This window comes from Panthera tigris, chromosome B4 (assembly GCF_018350195.1).
Source record: "Panthera tigris isolate Pti1 chromosome B4, P.tigris_Pti1_mat1.1, whole genome shotgun sequence".
In the NCBI taxonomy this organism is placed as follows: domain Eukaryota; kingdom Metazoa; phylum Chordata; class Mammalia; order Carnivora; family Felidae; genus Panthera; species Panthera tigris.
In genome coordinates, this window is record NC_056666.1 from 100,420,128 (window position 1) to 100,439,830 (window position 19,703).

General features: G+C 36.0%; 1 protein-coding gene across 1 annotated transcript in view; it reads left to right on the forward strand.

Moving 5' to 3' along the window:
- NAV3 (neuron navigator 3) overlaps nucleotides 1-19,703 on the forward strand; it is a 588,388-nt gene that overhangs the window by 379,221 nt on the left and 189,464 nt on the right. Inside the window, exons 6-8 of the mRNA XM_042992807.1 lie at nucleotides 1,589-1,657; nucleotides 4,847-4,986; nucleotides 14,938-15,964. Of these exons, the coding sequence (XP_042848741.1) occupies nucleotides 1,589-1,657; nucleotides 4,847-4,986; nucleotides 14,938-15,964 (1,236 nt within the window). The remainder of the gene's footprint in view (nucleotides 1-1,588; nucleotides 1,658-4,846; nucleotides 4,987-14,937; nucleotides 15,965-19,703) is intronic.

Consider the following 19,703-nt stretch of genomic DNA (forward strand, 5'->3'; position numbering starts at 1 on the left):
ATTGTTTCATTGTCATTTCTCCAGCTCATATGTGTGTTCAATTTTGGTGAGTACAGGATAGGATATAGTAGTGAACCTTGAGGTAGGTCTCTTTCTCTTAGATTCACAAAGTAGACTGAGAAGTTCACAAAAAATGTTCCTTCACTTTGGGTGCTTTTATTTTAAATTTAGATTTTAAATTAATATCTCATTTCATTCACACACTTTGGTTTTTATTTTTAAATTATTCTCTGATGTCATTGTCACCTGAGGTAGTTTCAGCAGTTGGGGCCAGTTGTCTCAGTGTCCAGGGGAGTTAGAATGCAGATGTTATTATGTGCAAATAATAATAATTCACTTGTCAAATGTGAAAAATAAGTGCTATGAAAAGCTCCTTAGCTATGCGGATTTTATTCTTTTCTACCCAGGCAGTGTCTAAAAGGTCTTCTTGCTCCCTAGTGGAGGGAGAATTAACTTAGGAAGCATGTCAACACCGTAAGAAATCCTTGCCTTGACTAAAATCCCTGTTGCTTGGCAGCAAAGCAACTGGATGAACTGCATCAGGGCTCTTTTGACCCTTTTACCCTGATTCTAACACCCCCACGTTGTTCCTGTTTCCTCGGAGACTTTGGAAACTACATGCACATCATGTACGGTCCTCACAGTTCACCTGAAAAGTGATTCTCCACTCAGGCATCAACGCATGACCATTACAGGGTATCTGAACATGTTTCAGGTCTAATTGGGTCTGACCATAGCCCGCAAAACACTAATTTTCGGAACATTCAGGTTATTCCAAAATTAGCTTAACTTCAAGTGCAAAATTTCATTTTGTTTGCAAAGTATTCACTGCTCTTTAGAGCTCGGTTTAAATAATGCTTTCTTTTGTGTCTTGGAGTGAAGATTTTGATTTAAAAAAAATATGAAGAATTATAGTTCAAGAATGCCCAGAAGTTGTCATTAACAGTTGTCGAGTTTGTTTTTGAAGAATTTAACTCTAGTTTAATCCATTTGACTTTTGCATAGCTCTCTCTTTAGAGAAACATCTTGTATTGTTCACTTCCTTAAAACATTCTAGATACATTCAAGATACAATACATTACATTTGTCAGACACCAGATGTTTTAGTCATTTGGTTTTCCAGATAGCATTTTGGTTAAAGCATCAAATTAGAAGAACTTGTTAAAGAAAATAATGACTCTTACATGTTTTCTGTTCATTTTAACTTTTTTGAGAAGGAGATCTTTGTACCATGTAAAGTCAGACTTTAGCTTTCCTGAAGTTTTCATAGTCATTTACAAACATTGAATTTTTTGTGCGATGAACTACTACTTAAGATAATATGAACGATATCACACAGCCATAATTTTAACGTCATTGATGATACCGTGACAAGGGGTGCATGGCATTATTTCATAGCGTGTTCATTAATCAAAGTTCATGGTATATGTGTTGCATTATCATAATTTTCTAATTAATTTATTCTTTATACATGCTTATACATGTTCCAATTGCATTTCATTAACTCCTAGTTTTCTTGTAATTTTGTGCTTTCTTTCCATGTTCAAAGAATCTCTTTAATTCAATTTCTCTGTTTCTCCTCATACAGTCTGGCAGCCAGATATGCAACTCAATCTAATCACAGTGGAATTGCAACCAGTCAAAAAAAGCCTACTAGGTCAGTTAATATCTCTAATTTATTGCTTGTTAGTGATAATAAAGTAACTCCCCAGTGATATTTTGTCCTATCATTCTAAATTTTTTTCATAAATCACATACTTCTGGATGAAAAGTTTAGAGGGATGACTTCCTCCAACTGGATTTGCATACACATTCTCAGGGACGAGCATGTCTGTGTTAGATCATTAAATGGGTTTTGGCTTCTTCTGTTTTGGTTCTGTTACATGTAGTGTTATAACTGGGCTGAAGTCTAGCTTCTAGGCTTAAAGAAAGTCAAGGAAATCATGACTTTGAAGGCCCCATTCTTTCCAGGTTACAGAATCTGGAAGTCACACAAGAATGTGATTGCTTTTTGAAATGGGCATGCATTAATCACTGCATGTTTTGAAGCAGAATTGAGGAATATTGGCAGGTATTTGTGGGTAGGTTGGCACCAGGTCACCAGGTTAACCTGGACTGTTCTTTTATCTATAATAGTTTAAATTGTTGCTTCTTTATGACATACATATTTTAAAGACAGTCTGTTATAGTAAATGACTGCATTATGGAAAATATTGCTTTATAACTGATGCTGAAAGTGATGTGTTTTTAAAACCGTTAAGTTACCAAAGGCACAATGGTGCAGCTGAGTGGAGCCACAGCAAACGTGTTTTGCACCCCTGATTATTATGTGATTATACGTGCCACCTCTCTCACTGGAGGAGTATCTCAGGGGTGGCTTCCTAATCACTGCTCTGATAATGTATCATACATACTATGCACTGTTTGACCACAAGGACTGCTTCTGATGCCTTGACTTGAGGTATGTTCTTTTCCTCTTGCCCTGGTTTTCTAAGTTATGTTCATTTCCATAGTAATTTAAACGATTCTAGAGAGAAAAATGTAAAGGGTATTTAATTAAGAGTAAGAAAAATGATATGAATTCAGATGTGCAAAGAACAGTGACCTGCCATGTACAATAAGCATTTTTTATTACCACTTCTAAGGCTCATGCATATAAAATATACTTTAGTACTTTGATTTAATAGAATATCTCTCTCTCTTGTCTTTTTTTGGCTTCATTCTTATTTCTCTTTTTATTACTTTGATGAATGATCTGGAGCTCTGGCTGCCTGTCACATTAGGGTAATGAGAAGAGCAAATGGATTTTTTAATTTGTTTTAATTTGTTCTTCTGAGAACTGAAGATCATTTGGCTTCATGGGTCACGGTAAAGATTAAAATGTATTTTAATTGCTTTCTAGAAACAGGTCAAGTTTCATTGCAAGCAGGGCAAGTTTTGTGACAAAATGTGTTTATACATGTGAGTTTGGAATGAACTTTCTAAGTCTGTAGCTGTGTCTGCAGGAGTAGTTCTCAGATTTATTATGATTGGGACATTTGGCCAAATTAATTAATTGAGTTCTTTCTGCAGAATGCAGTCACTGGTACTCAAAATTCTTGGTGTCTGTAGTTAATTGTGGTGTCCTTACATACCCTGTGGATCCATTTGAGCAAAAGTTAATGCTGGAATCATCGAAAAGGTTCCAATCTCATGTGTGAGGCAATTTCTAATTGGCAAAACAGTTGAAGGAGCTATTTATTAGCCATATGTATTTAAACTCCAAAATACAATCAACATTTTGAAATTACCAAGTATTCCAAGAAAGCAGAACTTCTGTTTGTAAGCTGGTACTTGAGTTTTCCTGATGTTCATTCCATGTTGCAATACCTGTTGCTATTTTTTAAAGGTACCTATAGTATTTAAGAGTTTGATTTCCTAATAATCTATGGAGATAATGTATCAATTATAAAGGTGAGTTAAAATACGAATATAGTAACAACTTATCTTGAAATCGTGATATATTGTGCATCAGTATAACAGTTATTTTTATTTTATACTTTCATTTTAAAAATATAGTATGAGAGAACAGTAAAAATTTCAGTGCTTCATTTTCAAGTTCTGGATTTTTTTCTTTTAAAATAGAAAATGTCAGAGAAGTACACAGTGACATTCACACGATGGCAGCAAATGCTGGCAAAGATGCTGACATCCTTTAAGATCGTGTTTTTAAATATGACATAGGACGCCAACATTGGTTCCTAATGACTAGTTTTAATTGATACAGATTGTTTATTATATATACAGTATGTTAATAGTATAAAATAAAATATAGTGATTGTATCTTTTAGGCACAATTCATGAAATAATTGATACTTGAAATTTTGTTGTGGAAACTACTTTAGCGGTGAAATAAATTATCCACATTGGTATTTAGTGTTAGTCCATGTAAAATAACTCTAAATCACACCCTAATGTGAAACTTACCCTAATTTTAAGACAGTCTGTCTGTACTTTCCTTGTGGTCTGTCTTCCATACACAAAGAATAGCTAAAGTTACTGTCACTGTAGGTGTATTTTACATTATCATTCTGCTCATAGAGAATTTCTTGTTCTGAGACCTTCATCCTTTCTTGTTATATCACCTCTGTGATCAGTTGGCCACACTTGCAAGATAACCAGTAGAGTCTTGGTACTTATTTTTGGTAAAACAGTTACAGAAAAAAGAATTTTGAGGCAGACCAATGAAATATAAATTAATTCATGACCTTGTCTCTGCACCATGTTTTAATAAGAGTAGTTTAGTACCTTAGATATACTATAAGCATTTGCTGTTAACAGTTTTTTCAGTACCTTTATTTTTCTCGTTATTATCAAGTTGACTTAGGCTACAGCTATGTAGGATAAAAACAAATGCCCCATACATTGAAAAGAACAACTTAATAATAACTGCAAATAGGTGATTAATACCCTGAGAACATAATAAATTTGTGTTGTTATTTCCCTTGCTTTTCATGTAATTGTTATAGTACTTTTAAGTCAAAGTTTTATTATTATTATTATTATTATTATTATTAGGGGTATGGTAAGAATGACTTTTTAAGTTAAAGGTTACCTTATTTTTGATTGTTCTACATTGTTAATATCATTTGAGGGCAGATTTAGTGAAAAGTGAGACAAGATTTTTCTGAAGATTCTTAATCCTTGTGTTTAGCTATCTATCACTTAAGCCACCAATTTTCTGCTAAATAGATTTTAGAACATCCTATATTGTGCCTTTCCCATTAAGGCTTCCCTGCTCAGAACCTCTTACCCCTATCTTTTTGCAATGTACAATAATGATGTAATTTTTCTTATACTATTTCAGGCTTCCAGGTCCCTCTAGGGTACCAGCTGCAGGCAGCAGCAGTAAAGCCCAGGGAGCCTCTAATTTAAATAGGAGAAGTCAGAGCTTTAACAGCATTGACAAAAACAAGCCTCCAAATTATGCAAATGGAAATGAAAAAGGTAAGTGTTTGCCTGTTACATCATTATGGCATAAGGCTAAGGTATTAGCCTTGTAAATTACATACTAAGTCCAATATTTGAGCAGTGTTAATGGCTTCTGGAATGGAGTTCTTACCAGCATAGTTTCATGTTTTCAAACTGCCCCCTCCTGAATTCTAGCTTTCTTCAGGGCTTTTCATTCTAAAGAACATTTTAAGGAAGTAGACTCATACATTCTGAAGTGTTTAATTGTAGGGGTGCCTGGGTGGTGCAGTCAGTTAAGCATCCGACTTTGGCTCAGGTCATGATCTCGCAGTTCGAGTGGGTTTGAGCCCTGCGTCGGGCTCTGGGCTGACAGCTCAGAGCCTGGAGCCTGCTTCAGGTTCTGTGTCTCCCTCTTTCTCTGTCCCTCCCCTGCTCATACTCTGTCCCTTTCTCTCCCTCAAAAATAAATAACACATTACAAAAAATTTAAAGTGGTTAATTGTATACCCAAGTCTAAAATCTTTCTCCCAAAAATATTTCCTCCTCTTTTGCCTTCTCATGTTTTATGAACAATTATTATAAATTGATAAATTTATATTAAATTTATTTGAATATTTAGCTTCAGTTAACATAAATGCCGTAAGTCTTTTGGGCATCAGAAATTGAGACATAATTAGGATAGATATTTAATCTATCACAGAAATAATGTGACCTTAGTTTTCCCTAAAGAGACAAATTATCCATGTTTGTTTTATTTTCTTGAAGAGTGCAGAATGGAAATATCAAATCACAAAATCATCAGGAAGAAAGGAGGCATAGTGGAAGTCTGTGTTAATGACAAATTATATTCTCACTAGATGATACACAATTCTCTGTATTGTGCAGTGTGCATTTAACTAGGTGCTGGCTTGATACATTGCACTGTGGAGCATGGACACAAGTGAGAGCACGTTCAATGTATATCAAAACTGTGAGGGAATCAAGAAACTCTACTGTTATAAGCAGTGTGACTGTGTGAGGGACTAAGGCCTTCGGGTGGATTTTGTGGTAGTTTTTACAAACCAATACGATTTTAACTTCTCTTTACAGTATTTAGCTTTCCATGCAGCAAAACATGAAGTCCATAAGTGGAAAATATGCTTAGTTAATAGAATAGCAGGCAAACTCAGCCGGATAGGAACTTTATCGCTCAGATTAGATCATATCAAATTGTTTCATAAGAGTATCTGATTAGACAGCTTTTCTAGCTTAGACATGAACTGACAGGTAATCTGTCAATTGGACATTTTTTGTGAAGATTTCCCAGCCATTAAAACAAAATTGGAACAGAGGCTCCTGGGTGGCTCAGTCTGTAAGTTTCTGACTCTTGATTTCGGTTCAGGTCATGGTCTCATGATTCGTGATATGGAGCCCCAAGTGAGGATTCTGCCCTGACAGCAAGTAGCCTGTTTGGGATTCTCACTCTCCCTCCCTCTCGCTCCCCCTTCCCTGGTCATGCATGTCCACCCCCCTCCCCCCCCCGCTCTCTTTCAAAATAAATACACAAATATTTAAAAACAAACAGACAAAAAATTAAAACAGACCATAAATCCCAGAAGGCAAAGCAATGTCCCTGGATCCCTGCAATACCCTCTGTTCTTGTATCAAATGGAACAAAGGAAGAAAATAATGTATAATTGTAAGTTAGGAATTTCTTTAAAGTATAGAAGAAAGCTTCTGATTCAGCAACCTGAGAAATATTACTGAAGATTTACACTTTTCCTGAGGAAAAGGGAGACAACAATTTTCTTCTTTGTTTTGTGACTTTCCTAGAAAGTGTCATACAGAGCCTGAATGTGCTATGAAATTCTAAGGGAAAATTTGTTTAGACATAGAGATATGTTGAATGAACTCTTCATATATCCAATTTAACTATGAGATTATATAATTATCTGAAATTTTTGCAAGAAATGACTAACAACATTGGCAAAGAAATTTAAAAATGCTTTGGATGAGCTAACATTTTGATATGGTGTATCTGAAGTTTTATGCCATGTGAAATTATTTTCTGTATTTCTAGTGTCTAAAAGTAAAAATCTAAAAGTAGACAAGCATTTCTATTTTTCCATAGCCATTCAACCAACCTCTCTTACATATGTCTAGGAAGTAATGCAAAATTAGGATGTAGCAATATTTACAACCACCACAAGGTGGAGACAGATGACATACATTATGAAGTTTTTGACAATGTAAAGCAAGATTTCCTCAGATCCATAACTGCAGCAAAATATCAGAGTTTTCATTACTTTTGATTCCAACTAAGTAAAAGTTCTAAAGCATTAAGGTGTGTGATCACACCTTCACAAATATTATAATATGCCCAGTATAGGCATTGGATGCCTGAAAACTGTCAAAAATGACTGAAACATAAATTGCATCATATGATTGCTACATAGTATTTTCTATTAACACGGAGTTACAACTTAATGAATACATCCAATATCAATGTTTATTTCTATTAAAAGATTTTGCTTATTTATTCATTCATTCATTCATTCATTCATTCGTTTATTTCAAGTAATCACACCCAAGGTGGGACTCAAACTCACAACACTGAGATCAGAAATCATGTATGCTACCAACTGAGCCAGCCAAGCACCCCTCAGTGTTTCAAAATTAATCATTGTCATTCTATTTTATATTTCTAAAATATTGTCTTAAGTTATAAGAGCAAACAAAACAATAACAAACATCACAAATGAAACCATTTATACTTTACTCTTTAGACTATTAGAGTGGTATATTTTTTGGGTAAGAATGTTTTATTTACCCTTTTGTCATGGATATTTATAGTGGTAGTGTAGTTTATATAAAAATGTAAGATACCTTCTGCTGACAAGCTTATCTCTATCACAGACTAGTTTGCATACATATCCTAAATATGATCAAATAAGGGGAACATTAAATAAGATTTTTCAAAGGTTATAGTATTATAAGGACAGAATTCAGAAAATACTAACTTGAATATTCTAATTAATTGCTCTTCCTTTCTTAGTTATTAAGTTGTAATATTTAAGTTTAATAAATTAATACATTTTACTTGAGGTATTATCCACATTATCCACAACATGCTCCCTGAAATGCTTCTAAGAGGAAGTATACTTTCTACTTTCTTTAATAAGTCTTGGGTGATGAGTTACATGAACACTTGAAGAATCTCTAGAATTTGTAATCGATAATAAAGATTTATTGACAGTGAAAACAGTTTCATTTCTCTATTAAAAAAACATACTGTGAAAGCACAGCTTTTCACATGTATGGCACTGTAAAACTAACTTACTTGCAAACTGTGTGACTTATCTAATGAAAGGAAATCAGTAGAGAGTCACCAACTTCCAAAGATATATCTAACATAATTTTAATAATAAAACAATTCAAAAAAGAGGGTGCTCATTTCACCATTTTAGCAAATGAATTAAATGTCTGTGAGCATGGCCATAGATGCTTGCTTGCAGAGAAGGCAGGAGAGAACCGTTGTCACAGCTGGGGGCAATGCCATGTCACCCTCTGTTGAAATTGAAAGTGGGAACAAATTTTTCAGAACAAGTGGGAAAATGAAGATAGCTCTGTTTGTAGAGAAGCATTTCTTCCGAGAGTCCAAATTTCTTCTCTTGGCGACCTGCCATTCAGATACGGACATCGAATAATACGTTCCGACCCCAGCATTTATCACTTTGCCCATACACTACACACAGATCTATGCTGTAAAAAAAATTAAATACCCGTTTTGTGATCTTGTGAAGATGATGCCCTTGTTCATTTAGATACACACTCTATATGCTTGAAGCACACTATCTTAAGAAATCATTCTTGTTGTATAAAATCTGGGTATTAAATCTGCAAAAGGTGACACAGTTTAATATTATTAGGAACGTAAATATCCCTAGCTTCATTTGGAATTCAGTTTCTGAAATATGATCTGTAAACAATTACTGCTTGACAGTTTGTTAGCAGAGAATTGTTTTTCTGTGTTGCTAAGAAACATGCCACAGTACCAGAGGGCATTTTGCCATCTTTTCATTGTTTCTCCCAAGTGATTCTTACGTTGTACCTGTGTATCTACTAAGATGTCCTTTCTGTTCTCCTGGATCCTAATGAAGTGTCTTCTGGTGTGGACGTGTTCACTTTCATTTACACTCAACATAGATTTAAAAGGACTGATACCGAGAATTTGGCAGCATTGGAAATGAACTTTTGAAAAGTAATGAGCTTTTGTAAAGCTTAATGTGAATGTTGCATCAGTCATGGAATGTTGACTGCTAAAACATAACTATCTGGTTCTTAAGTACTTTTTCCTTTTTTTTTAAATGCTCTGAATTACTATAGCATTAAAGAACTAAACTGTTGTATTTTCTTTTCAAGATAATGCAATTATCTTTTACTTATTACATTGCTTTACTAGTGATTTATTTATGTGTTCCACCATGACTTTTTGCTTTATTTCCTTGATACTTACAGAAGCCTAAAATATAATGTTAAATGAAAATTTCAGGTTAATCTTAGGGATTTTTCATGAGGTAACGTAATTCGGTATGTGTATTAGATGATGTGAATCAATAGACTTGAGAATATAAGTTGTTTCCTTATGTATAAATGCTCCCATATTGAGGTGTACACGTGTTATTCATGCCAGTACATAAATTGCATACTTAAAAAAAAGTGGCTGGCGAATAGAAGTTTCCCTAAATTTCACAATGCTCCACAAAGTGGCACTGTAACATTGTAAGTGGTACGATATGAGCCTGTGCAGAATGGATAGCACCTCTAGGGTTCCGGTAATACCATTCCATGTTTCTGTGAAGTCATCATAAAGTTGATGATTGAGACATGGCACAGGCAATTGTTTATGGAAGATAGTGTGGTGAGGTGAATAAGGGGCCAGTTGGTAACAAGACATATTTGGATTTGAATTCTACATTTTTTTTCTTTTTACTTTTTAAAATGTTCAAATGTGTTTTGATATGTTATTGTGAAATGCGAGTCTAAATGAATTAATTGCCAGGGTCACATCGATAAATCATTTTCTTCCTTTCCCAATGGCCTGTGATGTTAAAGTTGCCCAGTATTTAGCAGGGATCCTGTGTATCAAGGAGTACAATGTCTGCTACGCAGTGAATACTTTCCAACGAATGGTGCTATTGTCATCATTTTGGTTATTTTGGTGTTGCTTTGTAAGTCGAAAGCTAGTTTGCTTCCATCCAAGCAACATACTCTTCAGGGAGGAAGAAGAGGTAAATAGGTTGAGGACCGTCCCTGTGTCTTCTCTCAGGGTAACAGCAGGCAACATGGCACTAAACTCTAAAGCTAGCTGAAGTTCCACAGAGAAATGTCTTATCTAAACTTAGCCATATGCCTCTGTCACTGCCACATTTATCAACATGTATTAATTTTAGAACTAGATTGGCACTTTTTTCCAGGTCATCAATGTTATTTTTTTTAAGATGAGATGACTAAAAATTAACTCTGTCAGTGTACGTGTTTTCTGAGCATGAATTAAATACTATTCTTATGTCAACTCAGCCGGGTGGTTCAAGTAGAGTGCCCAAGGAGTTAGTATATAATGTACCAAGTATACTGTTCTCCCCATTTGTATTCTGCTTCTTGAGAAAGAAAGACACCATGCTTCAAGGAGGTACCCAATTAGCTTCACTATTGTGGCAAACGTGGCTTTCTAGAGAGCCACACCAGCAGAATTTCTGGGCGTGCAGCGAACATATGGGAAAAGAAAGAGAGAGTGAAGAGCCTCCAAAATTTGGAGTCAGAAAAACCTGAGCTCTAATTTTGCCTCTCTCTTTTCTGAGCTTTACTATATGTGTGAATTGGAACAAGTTACTTTCTCTTTTTAAGTTTCAGTTTTCCCATTTATAACACGAGAAATCATAAGTATATTACAGGTTATTATGGGTGTAAGTGAGATCCTACATATGAAGAGCTTTAAACGTGATAGCAAGTTTCAGAGTACTTGGAAAAAGTAAGCAGTTGATAAATAATATTATTTGGTTGTAGTGGGGTTGATGATGGTGGAGGTGGAGGCGGAGGAAGGGAAGGAGAGAAAGGAGAGCAAGTGGGAGAAAATGTCTCTTTAGAGGTTAGAGACAAGAAGCCAGAGCTGTAGACATAGGTCCTGCAGATTCAAGACAGATCCATTGCAAGAATGCCCTTAAATATGTGCATTGGGTAGCTGTTCCTTTCCTCATACCCAGATAACAACCCGTTCATAGTCAGAAGCTGAGTTATCAACATTCAGAAATATATCCGCGAGACCAGGCTATTTAATATTGAACATGGAAATTGCACAGAGACTAGAATTTGTGGTGCTGTCAGAGCTACGGACCCTCGCATTTCAGTGGCTGCTGTTGTGCAACCTTTATTGTGAGGAGTCCGGGGAGACTCTTATTATTCCAGTGCCTTCCTGATGCACAGCAACCTATGATTTGCCCTCTTAATGAGACCCAAAGCACCTCACTGCTGCTCTGTAGAGAGAGGCTGGGGACAGATTTAGAGTGGAGCTTAGAGAAGTGTCTTATATGTGTGTACTCATCTGAGAACAGTTTTACAGCTGTTGCTGTGATGGTGACCATGGTTTGGATGTGGATGTCATAATTTGGAGTCCCTCCTGTCTCATTTTTGAGAGTGGTGATGTTGAAATTCCTCTTCTGTACTTGAACTGCTATAGCAGTCTATCTAGCTAATGGCAGAACACTTAAACATCCTGGTGGATTCTTTCCTACCTTTTCTTCTCATTCCCACCAAAGCTCCCAGGCACGCAGGGACAGGAGTCTCCCGACTTCTTAATCAAGTTGCAAATACAAAGAGGATACACACTATATGTATGGCCGTCAGGAGAACCTGACGGGCTTCTTTTGTTTGCCATATCCCTAGCCACACATTGCCAAGCATCCCACGAATATCGAACTGGCCGAACTCTGAAAGTTCAGAAGGCAAAGAATATTAATACTGCACATCTATGGACCATGTGACAAATTCAACCAAATTGGGTACTGGCATAAGAAAAATTCTTGAAAACTGCCAGGATTTCCGAGTCTGTTCAACCTTTGTTACTCAAAACATGGTTTGTGACGCAGCAGCAGCAGCAGCAGCAGGAGCATCTGGAGCTTATTAGAAATGCAGAATCTCAGGGCCCATAGCAGATCTGCGGAATCACAATGTGTTGTGTGCTCAATAGGATCCCCAGATAACTTCTGTGCCCATTAAAGTTTGAGAACCTCTATGGGAAACACTTAGGGTGTTAGACATTCTATGCATAATAACAGACTTGGTCTTTTGCTTTAATGGAACGCAAAGTGCAGTATAGGAAACAGGCAATTACACTCGAGTAATAATGGTCATAAGGGAGGAAATAATAAGCTATGGAAAAATGTAAAGGAGCCACCCGACCCAGACTTGATGCTAGGATGATCAGAAATGGGGGTGGGGATAATGTTTTTGTGTTTTGTTTTGTTTTGTTTTGTTTTGTTTTGTTTTTTTTCCAGAAGAAGTGAGGTCAAAGTTGAGACCTGACCACTAAATAGAAATTATTCTGAAGAAATATTTGGTAGGCATTTCTACCTGCAGGTAGATTCAAATTTTGGTGACGTGTTGTCAGTCTCTGAAAGGGATCTTAACATGTAAGCGAAATAAATTTGGAACTACCTGTACTTAAAAGAGATTGAAGTAAAAGATTGAAATCCATTAACAGAGAGTGAATGTATTTGAGACTGGTTATTTTGAAGCTTGTTAGATTTGTTTGTCCTAAATTAGTCGATACTCCTACTGTTTTTCAGAATACCTTAGTGTTTATATACAAACCTAATAGATTTCTACAGATATTCTAGAAATGGACACAATTACAGATATTACCTGAATATTGAAAAACATCAATTTATCATCATAGGCTGTACAATTTAAATATGCCATATAAGCATTTTGACTTTTCAGTAGACTGTTACATTTTAACATAAAGTATACATGTACAGTCTTACAGTAACTTTTGCCAGTTGAAATATGGAAATGTAGAAAGGTAATGAGAGTTAGAGTTAATGTTGGTATACCAATTTTTAAAAGAAATATTAAAGAGGGCACTTGTGATGAGCAGTGGGTGTTTTGTATAAGTGATGAATCACTACATCTTACATCTGAAACTAATATTACACTGTATGTTAACTTTAATTTAAATGAAAATTTGGAATAAAAAGTGAATATTAACTATAAAATGCATTTGTCTATTCTTGTTAATATAAATTTCACAAATCTACTGTATCATTTTAGGCACACTTCTTTTTAAAAAGCTTAACTCACACAAATACTTAACTAATAATTTAACCTATTTTTGTGTCTCTAATTTCTTTATTTTCTCTTTTTTATATTAGTTTCCTTTTCTTAAAAATGGTTAAAAGTAGTTTTTGGTACAAATGAGCTTGATTACATATCATTTTCCCTGCATTTTGAAGAACACATTTAAAAATAAAAGCATTGTGTTTTATAGTTGTAAATATTTGATGAAATTGAATGGGCTCTAATTCTTGAATATTAGGAAAAGGATATTATTTATAAAATATTTCCTTTGGACATTTCATCAAAAACAGCTCTGCATTTATTTGTCAATGTCTAGTGTGTTAACAGTGCTAAATGATGCCTCTGTTACATAAATATCTAATTTAATCATTGATCATTTCATGTCTGAAAAAAAAAAGATGAAATAAGGAGGCATTTATGGTAGATGAAATTTAGAGTAAATGGCTTGACCAGAATTATACTGTTCCTCAATGTTAAATAACATTTATACTGAGGTCTTTAAACTCCAAGCTCAGTTCTTTCTATTCTATGCCCTGTTATAAAATCTCTTTTTTGATTTAGTTTTTCATCCTTAAAAGTTAGACGTTTTATCAGGCATTAATCAGTGTTAAAACAGTCATATAACAGTTCATATCATAATGAGATTTCTGAGTGGAAAGTAAGTAAAGTGAGTAAACACATGCATTATAAAGTACTTTTTTTTTCATAGCCCCCCCCCCCCAAATAGCTTGATTTTTTTAGTAGTCTTTAGAGTTTGTTGACATCACTTCAGGAGGTATGTTAGTTAAGGGCACCAGCTCTGAACTGTGTTCAAGTCCAGGATGAGTGACTTTGAACAAGTTACGAGTTTTTTATTTGTGAAACAGGAATAATATCAATACATACCTTATGGGGTTGTTATATAGTATGTATGTAATTTATGTTGCATATATAACATATGTTTTATGTAATATATATTATATGTAATATATCTAAGTATATATTAAAATTATATGTAATATGTATGATATATTATATAATATATGTAATATATAACATATTTTATGTTACATATGATGTATATTTATATATGTTATATATAATGTGTGTGTGTCTATATATGTAACAGTACATTATCTGACCCATATAAGCATAGATTTCATGCTTTTTTTTTAATTCAGATTAAAACAAACAATACTGAGAGCTAAATCATGATTCATAAGCACATTTAATCAGATGACAAAAAGCTAGTCTCCTGTAGGTTAAAGTAATTTCTCAACACTTATCATACAACGTATTTTATAAAACTATGTGGAATATCAATTTACTGCTATGAACTACAGCAATAATTGGGAGAAATACAAAGAACTGCTTAAGGAAAGGATAGTGTTTTCTCTTTGGATGTGTATGACTAGCAAAGTTCCTTTGGGTTAGAAAAATTTTAGAAGGGAAAATAATTGTTTTCTAAAACCAGCGGCTCTCAGATCCTGAATCTGTGATACGTGGTACAAAGACAACCGTAGCACAAGAGTGATCGATGCCCCATAGCATGTCTCCTTTCTGCTTACAGGAGAGATCCTTTCCTGTGTCTGTCGTTAACAGTACTCTGTGGTGTGAAATAAGCGATCAAAAGTCATCAGCCTTTTCTTGCTCATTTTTTTTCTTCACGTCCAGATTCCTCCAAAGGACCTCAACCATCTTCAGGTGTAAATGGAAACGCACAGCCCCCTGGCACTGCTGGGCAGCCTCCTGCCTCCGCCATCCCTTCCCCAAGTGCCAGCAAACCCTGGCGCAGCAAGTCCATGAACGTCAAGCACAGCGCCACCTCCACCATGCTGACTGTGAAGCAGCCAAGCCCAGCCACCTCTCCCACACCCTCTGCAGACAGACTGAAGCCGCCTGCGTCAGAAGGGGTCAAAACAGCTCCCTCGGGACAGAAATCCATGCTTGAAAAATTCAAGCTGGTCAATGCCCGGACTGCTTTACGGCCCCCACAATCTCCCAGTTCAGGACCCAGTGATGGCGGGAAGGATGACGATGCCTTTTCTGAATCTGGAGAAATGGAAGGTTTTAGCAGTGGTCTGAATAGCGGTGGCTCAACCAACAGCAGCCCCAAAGTGTCACCTAAATTAGCTCCTCCAAAAGCTGGAAGCAAAAACCTCAGCAATAAAAAGTCTTTGCTACAGCCAAAGGAAAAAGAGGAAAAGAACAGGGACAAAAATAAAGTTTGCACTGAAAAACCAGTCAAGGACGAGAAGGATCAGGTGACAGAGACGGCTCCAAAAAAGACCTCTAAAATCGCAAGCTTGATCCCAAAGGGTAGCAAGACGACAGCAGCCAAGAAAGAAAGCTTAATCCCCTCTTCCAGCGGCATTCCCAAACCGGGCTCGAAGGTGCCAACAGCAAAGCAAACCATTTCATCTGGCAGTGCAGTGAGCAAAGAGTCAGAAAAATTCAGGACTACCAAGGGAAGCCCTTCCCAGTCCTTACCTAAGCCCGTTACCACTGAAAAAGCAAGCACATCCAATTGCCCTGCTCCTTTGGAAGGAAGGGAAGCCGGCCAAGCTTCTCATGCTGGTTCCTGTGCCGTGCTAGGGGCACAAGGCAGTGGGCAGACTGCGGGGAACGGTGCCGTCCACCTGCCTCAGCAGCAGCAACACAGCCACCCCAACACTGCCACGGTGGCTCCATTCATTTACAGGTAAGGTGGCCCCTGTTGGTCCACAGCTGTCATCTCCTGCAGGCCTTCATGCTCACAGTGTAAGAAACACGGTTACTAGCATTGTGTTTTGAGGTGGTCATTTTGGAACAATGTTTCATCCTGAAGATAAAGGCCTCGAACTTCATCTTTTAAGAAAAACGTAACCCGTATTCTCTAGTCCTATTCCGTTTCCTCTTCCCTTCTTCTGCCCTCTTGTCTCCTCTTTTCAAGAACTTGAGGCTTTAGGAAGTTAACTTACTTGTTCTCAAAGGTGAAATGAAACCCAGATGCCATGACTTTTCCCTGTGTCTATTACCATTTTTATTATTGGTCTTTTAAAACAATTCTCAGTTTTATAACGTTTACAGATAGTTTTCTTTTCACCCTTGGGAGCAAGTACACCCAAATGCCTAAAGGGGCAGACTCTAGAGTCAGACACACGTGGCTTTAATGTCCTGCTCTGGCCCGCACCAGCTTTGTGACTTTACGACTCTTCGTCTCATTTTCTTCAACTGTCAAATAGGAATAATAGTATCTACCTTAAAGCGCGGAGAAGAGTAATAGGGAAAATTCCTATGTTTGCTCTATATTCTGGAACATTGTAAGTGTTTGTTGAATATTGTTTATAAGGTATTGGTTTCCCAGCATACAATTTATATTACTTTTCTCTGGCTAAGCATTAGTTTCTAGGCACACATAATAATCTATATAATTATTATATTTGTGCTTTATTAATTTGTTCTTGCATTGTACTTATGTGTATTGAAATATGCCAACATGTGCTATATCTTAAAATATTTATTCTATACAGTTATAAAAATGGCATGTTTTGCCTATTGTGTGGGTTGTCTTAATCAATTAGAAATATGTCAGTCACTGCTTTGCCTCCATTTTTATTCATGGTCTTTTCTGCCAGGAGATGCTTAGGGAGGGATAACGTCTGCCCTTTTGGCAAGTTGGCAGTTCAATAACAGGAAAGACGTTTTCTGAATAGGAGGCAGTACCTGCTATACTTAAGTGAGGGTCAATATTATATAGCTTAATAATGTATTAAATTTATTAAATGTATGGGTTTTTTTATGTAAAGAAAGTAATTATGAGGGTTTGTTTTCCTTCAGTGAAAAACCTGAGTGCTTTTCTGGTGCTTTATATACTCGGTGAAGCAAATTTAAAATTACTATATCTCAGCTTCTTTTTCAAGTCTGCTTTTCTGCCTTTAGGAGCAGTAATTCATTTAAAACCTTTGTATTTGGATCAGATGGGACTCAGCTCTAACTCCAGAGTCCCTGTGTGACAAATGAGAATTGAAGATGTCAAAATCATAATCCACATTTCACATATGTGAGAAAAATTATCAAGTGTTAAGTATGTCACACTCAGCACACATGTGCATCTCAAATATATTCTGTAGAAGCATCAGTCATCTCAAATCACCACAAATGAATTTCACAGGAAAGCGTAAATCTAAGCAGAAAGATTGTGCCTGCCAGGTTAGCAAGCATGTTTTTAGAAGTGGCAACAGGCTTTTTTTGGGTTTTTTTGTTTGTTTATCATAAAGTGTCCAGTGGACACAAATTTGGTGGTTTCCATTTGAAAAATGCAACTCTCACTATTAAAAAGAGGAAGCAGCACAGCCTGGGGTTGTGGTATGGATCAGTTGTGTGACCTTGCCACATTCTCCTACCTCTTAGTTTCTGGTTGCCCCTTTTAAAATGGAGATGATAAAACTGAGGTAATACAGCCAAGTAGCTAAGACTATGGGCTGTGAATTCTGCCTGTTGTACCACTGTTCGGAAACAACATCTTGTGTTGGTGAGTAGATGACCCCAGGAGCCAAGTTGGCTGGGTTGAAATCTTGACAATGTCCTTTGTTAGCCATGTGACATTGGGCAATGTATTTAAAGACTCTGAGCCTTGATTTCCTAATCTGTAAAATGGGGCTGATAATAAGAGAAGCTGCCTCCTAAGGCTATTTTGAAGATGAAATGAGTTGATATTTATACAAGGCTTAGGATAGTTCCCGCCACATAGTGAACAGTCTTCCCCAAATTTCAGTGTATAATCCTGTGAAGTATGGTGGGTAAGAATGTCCACTTGGGGTGTTTTAAAGATGAAATAAGGCAACCTCATGTAAAGATTTTAGCACAGATCCAGATTCAGAGTAAATGGCTTATAAACATCACCAATTAGTGGTATTATTATGAATAATATAAGGTAGTTGAAAATAAAACCGTCTGATTAGAAAATTTCACGTCATAGTCTGCGTATGAGGCAATAGTTGCTGGAAGTCTCTTATAAATTCAGAATAATTTTGTAAATGATAATGTAAATCCCCTCAAGGTAGATTAATCAATACTTAAGCTTTTTAACTGTCAGCGAAAGATATTTATATTACAGAATCATGTTGTTTGGATTAGGTAACCCTTGATTTTCTTTTGACTCTGTCGTTCCAACCCCATGTAAGAATTCTTCCTGCAAAATGCCTGACAGACTTTTCTGGATTGCCAATTATTTGATAACAGGCATAATTGACTATTTTATAATGTTCTTGAGTACTTAGTACAAGTCTGTATTTCACAAGATTTATGTTCATTTTCTCATTTAAACTTTATCATCAACAAATGAGGAAAAATGTTATCTCCATTTCACAAAGATGAAGAATCGGAGATTTCCAATCAGAATAGTAGTTGCCATTTAAAGTCACAGGGCTGGTAGGGGTTTGCCTTTGAACTCAAATGTGCTTGGACCTGTAGTATCCCCTTCGTTGTTCACCAGTTCTTCCTGCAAGAAATAGTTATTGGAAAGATTCTGGCCAGAAAAATGTCTATCATAGGTTGCAGAATTCTTAATCAGAACGCATTTATGATAGGAAATGCCAAATTGCTTTCAAGTTTTGTGTGTGTGTATGTGTATAGTGTATATAGTTTTGATATTTAAAGATAATTTAATAACTTCTATAAAATGGGAAGATTTATGGCTGAGGGTGATGTTTTTCTCCTTTCTTCACCCTGATTCTAGGTCATGCTAGGTTATTAATTATTACTTCTGGAACTCTAATATATGCTTCATAATACTCTTTGTTACAAATTGAATGTCAGAGTTCTATAAATATAATGTTGAGTTCTGGAAGTTAATGGATTTCATATTAGTCCTACTTCCTATACAATGCAAGCATGTTCTAAATTAAGTTTTTGTGACTCATTTATCTCTATAGTGTGATAAAAGTAGTTTTTAAGTTAGTATATCTTTATCCATTTAATGAGTGGATATAGCTGAAATCAAAAGTGGAAAATTTTAAGAAAGAATGTTTTAATTTAAAATAAAAAGTTCCCAATATTTAAACCTATTTGAATGGAATAGACTGCCATTGTATTAAGGTGGCTACCAGAGATATTTAAGATTTGGTAGAATGATGAGGCGCCTGGGTAGCTCAGTCAGTTAAGCATCCCACTCCTGATTTTGGCTCAGGTCATGATCTCAGGGTTGTGACATCGATTCCCACATCAGGCTTTGTGCTGGGTGTGGACTTTGCTTAAGATTCTCTCTCTCCCTCTACCGCTCATGTGCTCTCTCTCTCTATAAAAAAAGAAAGAAAGAAAGGAAAGAAGGAAGTAAAGAAGAAAGAAAAGAAAAGAAAAGAAAAGAAAAGAAAAGAAAAGAAAAGAAAAGAAAAGAAAAGAAATATGGGTGCCTGGGTGGCTCAGTCGGTTAAACCTCCACCTTTGGCTCAGGTCATGAT